Source organism: Chiloscyllium plagiosum, chromosome 3, assembly GCF_004010195.1.
Source record: "Chiloscyllium plagiosum isolate BGI_BamShark_2017 chromosome 3, ASM401019v2, whole genome shotgun sequence".
Taxonomy (NCBI): Eukaryota; Metazoa; Chordata; class Chondrichthyes; order Orectolobiformes; family Hemiscylliidae; genus Chiloscyllium; species Chiloscyllium plagiosum.
Window position 1 is genome coordinate 33,031,678 of NC_057712.1, and position 16,264 is coordinate 33,047,941.

Consider the following 16,264-nt stretch of genomic DNA (forward strand, 5'->3'; position numbering starts at 1 on the left):
TCCCTCACTGCCTTCCCCTTTCCTGAACCCTCACTGACTCCCCTCAATTTCTGAACCCTCACTGATCCCCCCCATTCCTGAACCCTCACTGCCTTCCCCATTCCTGATCCCTCACTGACCACCCCTATTCCTGATCCCTCACTGGCCCCTCCATTTCTGACCCCTTACTGACCCCACCCTATTCTTGAACCCTCACTGACCCCCCCATTCCTGATCCCTCGCTAACTCATTATTATCTCTCACTCTCTCATTAACCAGCAATCTATCCGCTCCTTCTCTGTTTCTCCACTGCCAATGTCTTGCTGTCTGATGCAGTATTGTGCAGAGTACAATAGACCATGCTCATTATGGTGGACCTGAAGGCTGTTACTCTGTGCATTCATGGGGCGCAATTTGGTTGTGCCCGGGAAGATATTGATGCTATTTTGACATTCAGTGCCATGCTGTTGGGCTCCAATGACTATGTTTCAAAGGGAAGTGAACAGGGCACTGCCAAGGCTGCTCTCCAGGAAGCTGGAACACATATCTCTGGAATAATATTATGCTTATTCGTAAAACGTACATTGATGGAGTGGATGTCTTTGTGGATGAATATTCCTCGCTGATCTGGGGTATCCAAATTGTTGTATGAATGTGGTCAATGATGTTTTGCCCTTGTGGGAAGCCAATTGCCCTTATTCTCTGTGGGAAATCCTGGATCTGCAGAGGTTGAGGTCCATTCAGTGGATATGACTTGAAGATGGTGATGGCTTTTTCATTAACTGGTGATACCTGGTCACCAGGTCCAACAAAGAGCTGATCAGCTCTCAGCAGGCTGCAGGTATCTGCTGCCACTGCCTCATGTAGTAATCTAGGTCTGCCTTTATGCTGCTGTGTATCAAGCACATGGCAATTGGCTGTACACCCTGTTTTTTTCTGAGTGACGTCCCTTCTGGACTTGCAGCTCTCTGCTGCCCCCTGCTTGATGTTCGACTCCTTTCATTGACATTCCATGTCTCTGCTGGTGCCCGATCATTGCTGCTGGTAGCCCCACCCATATCTCTGCTGGTCCCTTCCTCACTGGTCCTGTCTCTTTGCTGCTGCTCAGCTCTTTGCTATCCCATTCCACGTCCCTGACTCTGCCTCCCTCACTTCTGCAACCCCCTCCACCAACACCACTTTTCTCGGAAACATGCAAAACCCGTGAGATCGACTTTAAAATAAGAAGTGTGTGGAACACTATTGCCCTTAACTGAGCACTTAAAAAAAAGACACTGGTAACCTGAGATGCTTTAATTCATCTGCTGACTCACTGATGTTTTCATGAGTTTTGACCAACTGATTTGTCATGATTTGGAGATGCCGGTGTTGGACTGGGATGTACAAAGTTAAAAATCGCACAACATCAGGTTATAGTCCAACAGGTTTATAGCACTCCGAGACCTAATGCTTCCAATTAAACCTGTTGGACTATAACCTGGTGTTGAGCCATTTGTCTTGAATACTCCAAAACCATCCAGCTTTGCATTTGGCCATAACTATGGATGAACAGGTTAGGAGTGGTTCCATCCGCGGATTCCAAAACCCACCAAGAGTCGAGACCATTGGAACAAGAGAAGTAAAGAAATTTGAAATCCCAGCTATGAAAATGACCAAAGGATATTTGAAGATTGTACAATTGCTGAACCCCAATGATCCTGACTGCAAAAGTTATGACAGAGCGAAATGAAGACGGATAACATTTTTGCCTGTTTGTCTTAAATATGAAGGCAAGTAACTGTTGAGTTTTCCCAGTCATAAACTGCATTCTCAGTTATCCAGCTTTGCCACATCTGGCGGAGTTTTATCTACGGATAGACAATTGTTAAAATCTGCAGTTTGTGAATATATAATGAATGTTTATATACGTTTCATCTGTCTGCAGAGACGTTATCAGTCCTTCTTGAGATAATTTGTAATCTGAAGAACGGTATTTAAACAAAGTCTTGCGTTAATCAAGCATCTTAAATAAACAATAGAGCGGAACACCAGAACACATTCGGTAAACAATTCTGGTGGGGGTGACTTTTCAAAACTGCACAGCATGTTTAATAATTACATTTGTCATTTTAAAATGAATGGGCCAATTTGCTTGTAGTTTTGAAATAATCTGAATTATATAAACTGTAATTGCAAGGAACTTTTTGAAATACTTTATATGTAGTTATCTTTCAAAATGGCCCTCAATGGTTACTGTGACATCTTCAACACACACATTGCTGAAATATTGTTGTTATCGATGGGCTTTTGGACATGATTAAAGATATTGTGAACTTCAACATCTGTAGATATGCCTACAAAATATCAATATTTGAGCTGTATATTATGATTTATCCTGCTAACTGAAAAGATGGTGTTTACACAACTGTGACTTTTTGCGCAGCATCATAGAAATTTAGAAGAAGCCATTTGGCCCAATTGGTCTATACTGGCTAAGTTAGAGCTATCTATTTAATTTTCACTGTCCAGCCCCCATAGCCTGGTAGGTCATAGGTCTTCAAGTACACATCCATGTACACTTCGAAGGAGATCATTGTTTCCGCTTCTATTATCACAACAACAACATCTGTTTATATAACACCTTTAAACTTACAAAATGTCTACCCAAGTGCTTCCCAGATACAATAAAAACAAATGAGACACAAAACAAGAAATTAGGGAGGTGACCAAATGATTGCCACAAATAGGTCTGTTTTAATGAGCCTCTTAATTGAAGAAAATCATATGGGGAAAATACAAGGAGGAAATTTCTCGATTTGGGGCTTTTGAAGTTGAGTTTTGGCCCCTGTGCTGAAGCGATTAAAATTGGGGATGATCCAAGAGGCCAGAATTGGATGAACATGGTCGCAGGACTGGGCGAGATTACAGACTTCGATAGGGTTGAGACCGTAAAAGGATTTGAAAACAAATGTGAGAATTTCAAAATTGAGGCCAGCAAGCAAAAGCTGGTTAGTGAATAAGATTTTGTTGGGGTGCTGACAGATAAATTTGAATGACCCCAAATTTGGGAGCACAGATTGTTGGGGACTGACCGGGAGTGTCTTAATATGGTCAGATCTGACGGTAACAAGGGTTTCAGCAGCAGAGGAGCTGAGGCGTGATCAAGATATGATGAAATTATCGTGGTCAAAGTGGTTGAAAGGCCATCTTGCGATCCGGAATAACACTGAGGTTGTGAATAGTCAGCTCAAATTTGCCAGGTAAAGTCATGGAGTCAGGGGTGAGGGAGCAGTTTGAGGCAAGGACTGAAGTATTTGTAACTCCAGTTCAGGCAGTGAATTCTGGAACCTTACTGGCTTCTGGGTGAAAATATTTATCTTCAGCTCCTCTCTAATCCATCTACAAACTATTTTAATTCTATGTTTCCAGTTATTGATCTAAGGGATTGTTGTTTGTTCATTTGTGGGATGTGGGTGTCACTGGTTGGCCAGCATTTATTGCCCGTCCCTTCTTGCCATTGAGAAGGTGGTGGTGAGCTGCCTTCATGAACTGCTACAGTCTACCTGCTGTGGGTTGACCCACAATGCCGTTGGGGACGGAATTCCAGGATTCTGGCCAGCGATAGTGAAAGAACGGCGATATATTTCCAAGTCAGGATGGTGAGTGGCTTGGAGGGGAACTTGAAGGTGGTGGTGTTCCCATGTATCTATTGCCCTTGTCCTAGATGGAAGTGGTTGTGGGTTTGGAAGGTGTTGCCTGAGGATCTTTGGTGAACTTCCTCAATGCATCAGTTGTGGAGCAAGTGGATGTTTGTGGATGCAATGCCAACCAAGCTTGCTACTTTATCCTGGATGGTGTCAAATTTCTTGAGCATTATTCAAGTTGCACCCATTCAGGCAAGTGGAGAGTATTCCATCACACTCCTGACTTGTGCCTTGTAGATGGTGGACAGGCTTTGGGGTATCCAGAATTCCGTACTCATCACAGTATTTCGAGCTTCTTACCTGCTCTTGGAGAATAAGTCCTTCCTATCCACTCCATCTAGATCCCCTGTCTCGAAGTAATTTTATACACATCAACTCAATCTGCTTCTCCTGTTCCAAAGACAACAGTCCCAGCCTATCCAATCTTCCTTCACTTCCATAAGATTCCAGTCTTAATAATATAATGCATTCCCTCTACTGCTGTTACATTTCTTGGAAAGTGGATGCCAGAACTATATGGAATGCTCTGTACACAGCTGAAAATGTGTTGCTGGAAAAGCGCAGCAGGTCAGGCAGCATCCAGGGAACAGGAGAATCGATGTTTCGGGCATAAGCCCTTCTTCAGGCTTATGCCCGAAACGTCGATTCTCCTGTTCCCTGGATGCTGCCTGACCTGCTGCGCTTTTCCAGCAACACATTTTCAGCTCTAATCTCCAGCATCTGCAGACCTCACTTTCTGCTCTGTACACAGTCTAATTAGTGTTTTACAATGTAAAGGCCCACTTATTAGCAATGCAGTGTTTCCTTGTCACACATTCCCACTGGCCACGACAAATTCTGAATTTAAATTTAAAATATTTGCCAAACATCAGACTGTGTACAGCTCAATATCAAAAACAAGTCAGACAAGTTTTTAAGCCACCAAATAAGAACTAGTTTATTATCTGCACAGCATTGTCTTAAAAGGTATTTTGGCCAAATAACAGTTAAATTTTGAGAAAATACATTATTCACAAATTGTTGCAAATGCTGGAATGCAGCTCGAATCACTTGCCATGCAAACTGTTGATGTTGTGGCTTCTCCCTAGGTCCTTTAGGGCTAATGGAATTCTCTTTTTCTGGAGACAGTGGGGTCGATTCAGACTTATCCTTTAAGAAATCTCCACTTCGAATATTGAGGGTTTTTGTCTCAAATATTAATGTGAGTGGCTTCAGAGAAAGAGAGAAAAGGCTGTTTACCCCCATGGCAAGTTCTCTCTGACTTGTCTGTTTCACAACCAATATATTATACTGACAAACTGGGTCATAGGACCTGTTTCTGAAAGCATTGCTGACCTGGCAGCTTGTGCTCTTTGCAAGTGCAGGGAAATCGACATTTCAGACAAAAGCCCTTTATCAGGAATTTTCCTGCTCCTCGGATGCTGCCTGACCTGCTGTGCTTTTCCAGCACCACTCTAATCTAAACTCTGATTTCCAGCATCTGCAGTCCTCACTTTCGCTTCTTTGCAAGTGCACCAATTTGCTGCTTTAGCTGCTTGTAATTATTTTGTAATGGTCATCAGAAGAGCAGGAAGAATTTGATGATATCATTATGAGATAAGTATGTAATTGATGCCTGGGATGTGAGCATCATGAGTAAGGTCGGCATACATTGCCAATCCCTAATTGCCCTTGAGAAGATGTGTTTCAATCTTGAACTGCTGTAACTAATGCCGATACATTGTTAGGAAGGGAATTCCAGGATCTTGAATCAGCAGCATTGAAGAAATGGCGACATAATTCCAAGTCAAGATGGTGCGTGTCTTAGAGGGGAACTGTGGTGAAGATGAGGTTTCAGTAGGCCTGCTGCCTCTGACTTCATCAGTGGTAGAAGTTGCTTTGGGATTGCTATTAAATCAACCTTGCCAAAAGCATTCATGTATATCTTGTTGGTGGTATGCTCAGCAGCTGTGGTGCATATGTGGTAGATGAAATGAATTTTGAGAGTGGTTGAAACTGCACTGACCATGCAACTGTGGACTACAGGCAGGGAATAGGTTCCATTCTGGAGTCCATTCAAAAGGCAGTTTGGACAATGGGGAGCTGTTTGCTACCACAGGAAATGTTCATATGTCGGCTCTTTAAAATTACGTGTTCATAAATGTGAGTGCTCGTAAGTTCTACGTTCATAAATATGGACCCCTGTATTCCATCAAATTCCTGACTTGTACCTTGTGGACAGGCTTTGGGTCAGGAGGTGAGTGATTCAGCATGGAACGCCCAGATTCTGACCTGCACTTTTATCCCTAGTATTTAGGTACTGGTCCAGCTTAGTTTCTGCATTATGGTAACCCACAGGATGTTGTTCGAGGAATTACATTGAATACCTAGTTGAGATAGCTAGATTCCCTCGTTGGCAATTGTCATTGCCAAGAATTTGGGAAGGTGCCAGATTACTGGAAAATTGTAAACAGTATATCTTGTTCAAAAACGTTAATAAGGATAAGCCCAGCAATTGCAGACCAGTCAGTTTAACTTTGTTAATTTGGTAGCTTCTGGAAACAAGTATTTTGGATAGAATAAGGCACATGGAAATGAGGTGGGTTGGATGGAACGAGCCAGGATGGGTTTCTAATGGGGAAACAGTATTTAAGTAACATTTTTTGAAAAGTTAACAGAAACGGTTAATGCTGTTGACGTAATATGTATGGATATCCATAAGGCATTTGATACAGTGCGACACAACAAACTTGTGAGAAAAGTTATATGGAATAAAAAGGACACTTACAATATGGATAGAAAATTGGTTGAGAGATAAAAAAGACAGTGAATAATAATCAATGGATTTATTTTGGCTGGACAAAGGTTTGTAGTGGAGCTCTCCAAGAGTCAGAATTGGAACTTTTGTGAATCTTGATACAAGTTAATGAGGATCTTAGTTTGTAGGGGATAATTTCAAAGTTTGTGAATGATATACAACTTGGAAACCTTGTGAGCTGAGTTGGACAGTACAGAATTCCAGAAGGACATAGGCAAGTTGGTGAAGTGGGCTGATAGGTGGCAGATGAAAATCAATGCAGAGGAATGTGACGGGATGCATTTTAGTAGGAAGAATATAGAAAACATAACATAAAGGGTTTCATTCTAAAGGGTGTGCACAAGCAGAGGGATCTGGATGTACATCTGCGCAAATCATTAAAGATGGCAAGACCAGAGGAAAGATAGTTAATAAAATGTTCAGTATCTTAGACTTAATTAAGAGGGGCATAAAGAATAAAAGCAAGGAGATGAAACTGAAGTTGTAAAAGACGCTGGTCCTCAGCTGGAGAACTGTGTAAGTTCTGGGTACCATATTGGAGATAGTGCAGAATAGATTGATAAGAATATTTTCACTTATGAGGAGCAGAGAAGGCTAAGAGGAGATCCAGTAGAGTTTTCAAAACCATGAGGGAGCTGAATAGGTAGAAAATGTTCCTTCTTGTAAAATGATCATGAGCGAGAGGGCACAGGTTTAAAATGATTTCCAAAAGAAGCAAATGGGAGGTGAGAAAAGGTTTTTGCACACAGTCAGTGGTTTATGTTTAGAGCACATCATCTGAAAATAGGGTTGAGGCATTCAAGAAGATATTGGATGATTATTTAAGCAAATAATATACAAGGTTATGGGGAAAAAGGAGGAGGATGACACTAAGTCACGATGCTCATTTGGAGAGCTGGTGCAGACACAATGGGCCACATGGTCTCCTTTTGCACCATAGCAATTCTGTTATTGTAATTGTTTGAAGATACTTGCCAATTATCAGCCCAAGTGTGAAGCTCCCCCAAGGAATTGGTCTTATAGATGGTCAATTCCAAAACAGACTATTGTATCCTGGCTCAACCAGAATCAGATAAGTTATACTAATGGTCAATAACATCAGTTTATATGAGGAGTCTTGTTGATAAGGAAAAAATTATGATTAAAAGTCAGAAGTATAAACTTGGATTGTGGAGCAATGACTGACAGGAAGCTCCATTACATTTCACAATCTAATTTAAGATCCATTCACAATCGTGCATAAGATTAGTAACATAGTATTTCTGTAAACATTTGGAAAAACCATGAAAGATCATTCAGGCTTTTTTGTTGGTTAAAATTTGCTTTTGATGTGATTAGTAAAGTGATTGTGCAGCTTTAAATTGCAACATGAATATGACACACTTCCTTTTGAATAATCTACCACAGAACAAATATATGTTCCTGTTTCCTACACCCTGAAATGATATAATGCATTTTAATCAGAAGTCATAAATCCTGACTAAAAATATCTTCCCTGTTTATGAAGTATCTGAAATAATTATTAAATTTCTCATCTCTGGACTTTATAAATTTCTGCAGGTTTTTTTTAAAACAATGAACCGACATTTGTTCAGTAATTATTTATGCTCTTAAGATTGCAACTGTAAAGGAAACAAAGCATCATTTTATTTTTACTGTCCAAAAAACAGGTATGTTTCCTGCGCAATAGGATGTCCTTATGAAGGAAGCATTGCACCAGCTAAGGTTGTAGAGGTAAGCTATACAGTCAGGGTTGTATTAAATATGGTGGGGGAACTGCCTCAAACAGTTACATTTGAAAGATAAATGATTTGGAAAGAAGCTTGTCAGAATGTATCTCATTGTTGTAAGGTTTCTCATAGCTATTCCATCAGATTTAGAAATACCCAATTTAAGAATGCAAGAGAAATTTAATTTACTCATGATAACTACAGTAAGGATCATCTTTAGAAATATGCCAATGAAATTGTCCAAATACAACAGCTCAATATGTACAGTAATTTACTGCTATTTTGTTTATCCAACAAGTTTTCCAGCACCAGAGACTTCGTTCTTCCTTTGGTGGTCCCTTTTGAAGTTTATATGTACTCACTCAGCTCAACCCCCATGAATTTTAGTAACCATACAAGGGTCTTGTACCTGGGATATGAGCTATTTCCACATCAGTAGAGACTAACAGCATTATATCAGACCACATGGCACTCATTTTCCAAGACCTTCTAAAACTTGTACATGACTGGCAGCAAGCATGCACACATGGGAAGTGCATGTCATCTACAACATTGGTCACGACAAAAAAGATCCAGCCTTCACCTCTACTTGAAATAAGCAGTACGCCATTGCCAAAGCACGAAGGTGGCTAATGTCTACTATGACTCCTTATTCCAATTTTGGTTTGCTCCACATCAGCCTGTCCCTGGAATGCCTAAGTGAAAAGATGTTATTTATTATCACCACCATGTTTTGACCAGACCCAACACCGAAGCCACATGATGTACAATCCTTTTCCCACATTCTGACTCCAACTCCTGTTTGCAATTCTGAGTCCCAGCCTCCATCTTCAGACTCCTTCAATCCATATCTGAGGCCCAGCCTCCATTCCTTGATTCACTCACTCCATGTCTGTGGCCCAGCCTTCACTCCAAACCCACTCACTCCATGTCTGAGGCCCAGCCTTCATTTCCAGCCCCATTCAATCCATGTCTGAGGCCCAGCCCCCAATCACTACTCTCCTAATCTATGTCTGAAGCCCTTGCTCCTTCTGTCTCTCAATCCTGATCCCTCTTTTAAATCCTGCCTCAATTTCCCAGTATCCAATCATTCTGTGAGGGATAGTTACTTACCCACATTCCTGATGAAGAGCTTATGCTCGAATATCAATTCTTCTGCTCCTCGGATGCTGCCTGACCAGCTTTGCTTTGCCAGCACCACACTTTTTGATACTTATCCCACAATCCCTTACCTCACTACCAGAACCTCAACTTCATCGTTGATGGGAATCCATTTGCAAACTGTGACAACTTACTTGTACTGTCCAGAACCGCTGGCTCCTTGCTCCTTGTTATGGAAAATAAGTCTCCCAAATTTAATGATTTGTAATTTAAAGTGACTAATTATGTTCTCTAAATTGAATTCACCTCACAAAAGTGTAACAAAGTAACCAGGATGGAAAATGTATGTTTAACAGTGTCATGAGGCAACATATTTTTACCAACCTATGTTTTAACTATTACACAGATACACCATGAATGCAAAACAGATGTACTGCTGATAACTGCTAATTTGACAAAGTACTATTGACGTAAATTAAGACACATTTTATAAATAACACAGGAACACTACCCAAGAATGTAAGTGTGTTGTACCTACACTGTCCTAGTCTTGGTGTTGGCTCACCATTGTGGAAACAAAATTAGTAACAGAAATCGAGCTGGCATTTGTAGTGGGAGCAGCAATGGCCTGGATTTTTCATGGTTATAGACAAAAAAACTGCAGATGCTGGAATTCAAGGTAGACAAGCAGGAGGTTGGAAGAATACAGCAAGGCAGGCAGCATCAGGAGGTGGAGAAGTAAATGTTTTGGGTGTAACACTATTTCAGGACTTTCACTGGCCAAGCTGTTGTTCCTCCAGTGTAGGTGGGAGTTGTGTCTGGGACCCTGCAGAATCCCCATTGTAGCACACGCCAAAGGAATTGCTTGGGAAATTGAGTTTCCCCACTGGGCAATTCCTCAATACCTAGAACTTGACAAAGTCTTCATGAAAATCAGAAACTTTGGATGGTTCCACTGAAGTTAACTGGAATAGTTACTTATTTAAAGATAGACTATTACATAGGCAATCAAACTCCTGAGTAACAATAAAACTGATCCCAGATTTACTTCACACAACTCTCCCAGACCTTTTACTGTGACCCAGTATGTTTCCCACCTCCCATGGGACCCTCAGTTAGACCCGTGCTCTGCCAGATTCAACCTGAAACCCTGGCCCCATTTCGTTGCCAGAATCGATCCCACCTACCCCAGCACACCCTAAACACTGCATCATTTTTAATTGGGACCTGGGGCCCTATTCTCTCCTCATTTAGCACCCTACTTACCTGGCATAAACCTGAGCTCGAGCTTCCAGTTACCCTGTTATTTTAACACACCACTGGTCACTATCTCTGTCTCAGACCAGCCGCAGTGCTCCATTAAAGCTCAGCAGAAGCAATACTCTGTCTTCCACCTAAGTAAATGACATCCCTCAGGACTCAATGTTGAGTTTAACAGTTTCATAGCATGAACAGCTTCCCTCCTATTTGTTACCTACCCCACACCCTCAAACACTGTTCTTCCCCAAACATATCCAACCCATTTTCAAAAATCACAATTCCCATTGTGCCCATTTAGCATTTACCTCCCTCCTGCTTATTATCAGTGTTCCCTTTGTTCATCTCTTCTTTCTCTTCTCTGTCACTAAGGGCATTGTTACCATCAATTCAACTCATTATTTTCCATCCACTCCAAAACCCTGTCTCCCAGCATCAGCATCAGCCATTCCCCCCTGTCTTTGGTTCTGATGAACAGTCACTGGACTCAAAACATTAACTCTGTTTTTCTCCTCACAGATGCCATTGAGCTGTTGAGTTTCTCAGGAGTGTCTGTTTTTGTCTCAAACCTTGTGTTTTTATACATATTCTACTCATTCAGCATGACAGTTATGCCAACTGCAATGCCACCCCCTTTCTGATGATAGTAAAGAGAACAACAATAGAGCCATTCTGAGTATTTATCTCTGATTATTTTCTTATTGCTATTTGAACATGCAGCAGACACCTTCATCCAAGGACTCTGACCCTCTGTGTGGTAGCTCATCTATACTTGAGATATAATCCAGCAGCAGCTTTTAAAACTCAGTGCACTCATTTGGGGGAGGACATTTGTAAATTGGATACATCTTCCGTACCATTATTAGCTTGAGGACACAATATAGCACCTGGAGAATGTCTACAGAGAATAGAGAAATATAGTCATTCAGTATAACCTCAATCAGTTATTTCTCCTGTTCAGTCAGTACAGTTCTTGTTTTCCATAAGTGCCCACCATCATTTTCAGATCACATGACATATTCAGCTATTCATGGCACTCATTGTTGGCCCTGGTGCTGGGATGAGTTTGATTTTCCATCCATTAACCTAAATTGATAAAAAATGAGGCCTAAAGTTTCTTGACTTTGGGTCTTACAAGTGTTGGTCCATGCTGGGAGAAGTCGGTTGTGAAGTTGACACTTTAAACTGTAAATATCGCATTGTGTAGCACCTACATTTTTTCACACAGTGGGCACTTTTACAGATCAAAGGGTCATCTGCATCATACATTTACAGTATTAGCCCTAATAGGTGCCATTTTAGGTAGATCATCAGTGTGGTCGCTGGGACTGAGTACAAGAAATAGGCTGAGCAGGCAGATTGTGGAACAAAGATTCGATTCCAGTGATGCCACATTTGAGCCTACATTCAGTAGCAGAAAGCAGCTCCCCATCAGTGCTTTCTCATGGGAAGATCCAACATTTCCACCTTTGTTTCTTGTTGGATTTTACTACTATTACCGAGCTAGTCAGTATGTTTTGTGCTTTGTATTGCTTCGTAGTGTTGGTGAAATCCATTCAAATGGATTTAGAGTGGACCCACTGGTAATGTTTAATTGTATTTTCAATCACGAGTCTCTTTGAATCTCGCTTGAGTGATAGCACTCAAGCCTCTTGAAGGTTTGCCTGTTATTGGTAACCTTAAACTGAGATGCTATCTGTCGTCTCAGACAATGTGTGAAGAATGTTAGACAGTACCACATTTCCATATCAGTGTTTAGTTGTGACTTGGAAACCAATGGGAAACCTCACGTCAAAGTGCAGAAAGTACAGGAGAATTCTCAAGGTCTCAGAGACAGTATTTATCCTACAGCCTACATTACTGAAAATGGATAATCTCACTTGCTGAATGTGAAACCTTGTGGTGCATCCCCGTAGTTCACCAGTGAGCACTTCAAAAGTGCTTTGTTGCCTTGTGACTATGGAAGTTGTGATATTGCTATACACACGCAATCTTGTTTTCCACTTTTGTAATTTGTTATCATGCCATCAGCAGATTTCCAACTAATGAATATAGTGAAGGGACTGTGTTCCCATGTTTGAACCCAGTGACACCCTCTTACATCTCCTCTATATTCTGAAAGACCCTCCTTTCCATTTTGGAGAAGTTATAGATCGAAATGCATATATGTGTCTTATCAATATTTGCAACTGTGGAACCTTGTCTCAAGAAATAAATAGTAATTTAATTCATATGTCTCTTCAGTTGTGAGTGATCCCCATTTTCTCAACATGTCCTGAATATTTGTTACCAAGCTAGATTGTGTGGGAAAAGAAATCTATCAACACACTTTTCAAGGAAATTTCAATTATTTATTAAGCTGTCATTTTTTTTTAGGTTTTTCCTTTTTTAAAACAGAGTGGGATTACGAACAATTTCCTTGAACTCAGAAATTTCTTTTCAATGCGTTGAGCTGAGAAGTATATTAATTGCAGTTTTATTTCCCCCCTAGGTGGCTAAAAGAATGTACAGTCTGGGCTGCTATGAGATATCACTGGGTGACACAACTGGTGTCGGAACTCCGGGAAATGTGAAGAAAATGCTGGAAGCAGTGATGAAAGAAATCCCTAAAAGTGCCCTTGCCATTCATTGCCATGACACATATGGCCAAGCTGTGGCTAATGTCTTTGTAGCATTACAGGTAAACCCAGTTTTATTTTGGAACTTACTCAGACAGCCATAAGGATTAAAGCAAGGATTGCAATCATGTCAGGAACTGCTAGTGTGTGAGGAGAAACAAATTGAGTAGTCACTGCTGTTGATGCTCACACTCCTTTATGATAAATTGTTCTCATCAGAGTGTGAAGTAAATATAGTTTAAATTATGTGATGTGTATATTTAAATAATTTTTAAAACACTTCAGAGATTTTACAATGCTGTTGTATCCTGTCATTATCTTGTATTCTTTCACTCATCAGTGGTTCTATTTTTATGTCTCCTGAATGCTTGTTTTTAAGGAGGTATATTTCAATGTTACTGTACTTCATGGAGGCTTCTATAGCTAATTGGCCTTTAATTTAATCCAGCAATTGTGTTGAGCTTTTGTCCCGTGGGAGGATGGCAAAATAGGCATATATCTTTCACCAGGTTGATTATACTGTTCATGTACCTCTGGTCTCCTTTCAAACTCTATCTAAGGTGATGTGCCACATTCCCTGGAGAGGCCAGTTCTGTTATATGCATTGCATTGGCACCTTGTGCCCTTTTATATTGTTTAGAATGGGATCTTGCTATGCACTCTGCTCAACATTCGCTTATGAGCTGTCATGGTTTTGAAATTCATTTCTGAAAGTACCAGTAGCCCTCCCAGCAACTTGAACAAGTGGAATATGATTCATCGGCTCCGAAATCTGATTGCAGTCACATTTGGATTGCGCCACATCAGATCGCACCATTGCAGGCAGCATAAAATATCCAAAGTTTCCTTCTGATCAAATAGTTAGTTTATGCAGGTAGTACTATTCATTAGCTGCCTACATGTCAGGAGTGTCAGTAGTATCCACGATGGTACTTGATGGCAGCCAACAGCTTATAAACTGTTACGGGAGAAATGGCTGAGGTTGAGTTTGGGCCAGAATTTGCCAGTGTTGCTGTGGAGGCCTCAGCATGGGAAATGAAGAAGAACCGAGCCTTTTATTTACTCCAGGAAGAAAGATACCCACCCCGGCAACTCTTCAGAAGGAGGTGAAAGGAGATGTCTGAGGGTGTTCATTCCAGGACAATAGCCCTGGAACCATAGCTGCAATGCTAGAAAATACTTCGTGATCAAGCCGGAGATGTGGAGGTGTAGGTCATACTTTCTGTTCACATTGGCACCACTCACAATCTCACTTCATACGACAGCACTCTCCTTCCTCACTAACCTGCACTGGCCTGCAATTACTGCAATAGATTTCACTTAATCAACTTCTCATGCTCAGGCACTTAACTCGCAACTCACATCTCACATAGATGCAATGGCAGCTAATCCACCATATATATTCTTCAAGCACCTCACAAAACTCAGTGGATGATCAGTTACGCTCGTATTGAATGGTGGAACAGGCTTGAAGGGCCAAATGACATTATACGACAGGCTGTCACAGTAGAGGAACAGTTTGTCTGGACAGCCTGTTCCTCTTGAAGAGAGCACCCTGACCATCATGGTGAGGGCCAGATTGGAAGTTGTGGTCACAGCCGATACTGAAGAAAACATCACGCAGGGTTTCTTTATACACAATCCTCTTTCTCATTTCTGATTTCTTCCTCATGTCTTACAGTCTGAACAAAAAGCCGTAGGTCCTTTCAATACCCCCTTCACTCTCTTCTTCCATTCAATCCAGAGGCTGACTCTGGTTTGTTTCTTATATTTCAGCTGCTGAAAATGACAATGCCCCTCAGCCAGTGGTGAAAGAGGAACTGAATGAGCCTGTACTTGACTCAGAAAGCACCAATTCTGATATTCACGCCACATGGACATTCGAGATGGTACAAGTGCAGGGTGGCACAGAAGGTTGACACAGGCCTCCTGCCTGGCTGACTAACACAGACTTGAATGATGCATTCAATTTCTGTTGTCAAAGCCAACAGTACATTGAGAAATTACTCTAATAGATAATCTTGCTGTTATTCATTCACAGGAAGTGGGTGATGTTGGCTAGGCCAGAATTTATTGTCCATTCCTAACTGCCCAGAAGAGTTGATCACTTTGCAGTGGGTCTGGAGCCACACATAAGAAGCTATGTTTCCTAAAGCGCATTACTAAACCAGATGGGTTTTCCTAACAATTGGCAATGAGTATCATTAGACTCGTTATTCCAGATTTTTATTGATTCAAAATTCCACCGTCTGCCATGGTGAGATTTGAACGAGGACCCCAGAACATTACTTGATTTTCTGGATTAATAGTCAAACAATGGTACCATTAGGTTCTCAACTCCCCTTAGTCTCAAAATCTGAAAATACACTCGACATGCTAGGACAATGGAAAATATATCAGCAAGAAGTTCAATACCTATGTTTGGATAAAATATTGAGCATTTACAGTCTGGGCAGTGCTCTTCTTGTTTATTTTATTGGTAATTTTGAAATCTTGCTTAAAACCAGGTGACATGTGTGGTTGCATTTTACTGTCACTGAGCCTCGAGAAGTAATTCTGGAAGCATAAATATTCCTATTGTTAGGAGTGAGTATGTTCTCTGACTCACCACAAGCCAAACCGCAGGAGATGTACTAGTACAGGTATCAAGCCATTAGAATATTACATATTTCATAACAATTCAATGCCACTGATTGTTTATTCATTCCTTAAATTACCACTGTGTAAAATTCCATGGTGGGCCAATAGTTCACCACCTGTCAAACAAATATTTGGATTCCAGGTCTACATGCAGCTGATAACAATTCCAAGTTAACTGTGTACCTAATCAATGTTCAGACACATTGAGACACAATAAATAAAATGATTGGTGTTAAGACAAAAAGTGCAGTACAGTTGTTTCAATGATGGATTTCCCATGTGCATGCAGAATTATTGAGTGTAGAATAATGTAGCTATTAGATGTATCAGAGCACAACAGGATCTTGATCATAAGGATCAATGAGCCAAGGAGTTGCAGACGGAGTTTAATTTAGATAAATGTGACATGCTGCATTTTGGAAAGGCAAACCAGGGCAGGAGTAATATACTTAATAGTTA

The 16,264-nt window shown here is 40.9% G+C and overlaps 1 protein-coding gene across 3 annotated transcripts in view; it reads left to right on the forward strand.

Annotated features, from left to right (window-relative positions):
- The window catches only part of hmgcll1 (3-hydroxymethyl-3-methylglutaryl-CoA lyase-like 1), a 100,393-nt gene that overhangs the window by 36,431 nt on the left and 47,698 nt on the right, over nt 1-16,264 (forward strand). For all 3 annotated transcript variants that reach the window (XM_043679339.1, XM_043679346.1, XM_043679331.1), the window contains exons 6-7: nt 8,130-8,193; nt 13,039-13,227. In XM_043679339.1, coding sequence (XP_043535274.1) covers nt 8,130-8,193; nt 13,039-13,227 — 253 coding nt within the window. The remainder of the gene's footprint in view (nt 1-8,129; nt 8,194-13,038; nt 13,228-16,264) is intronic.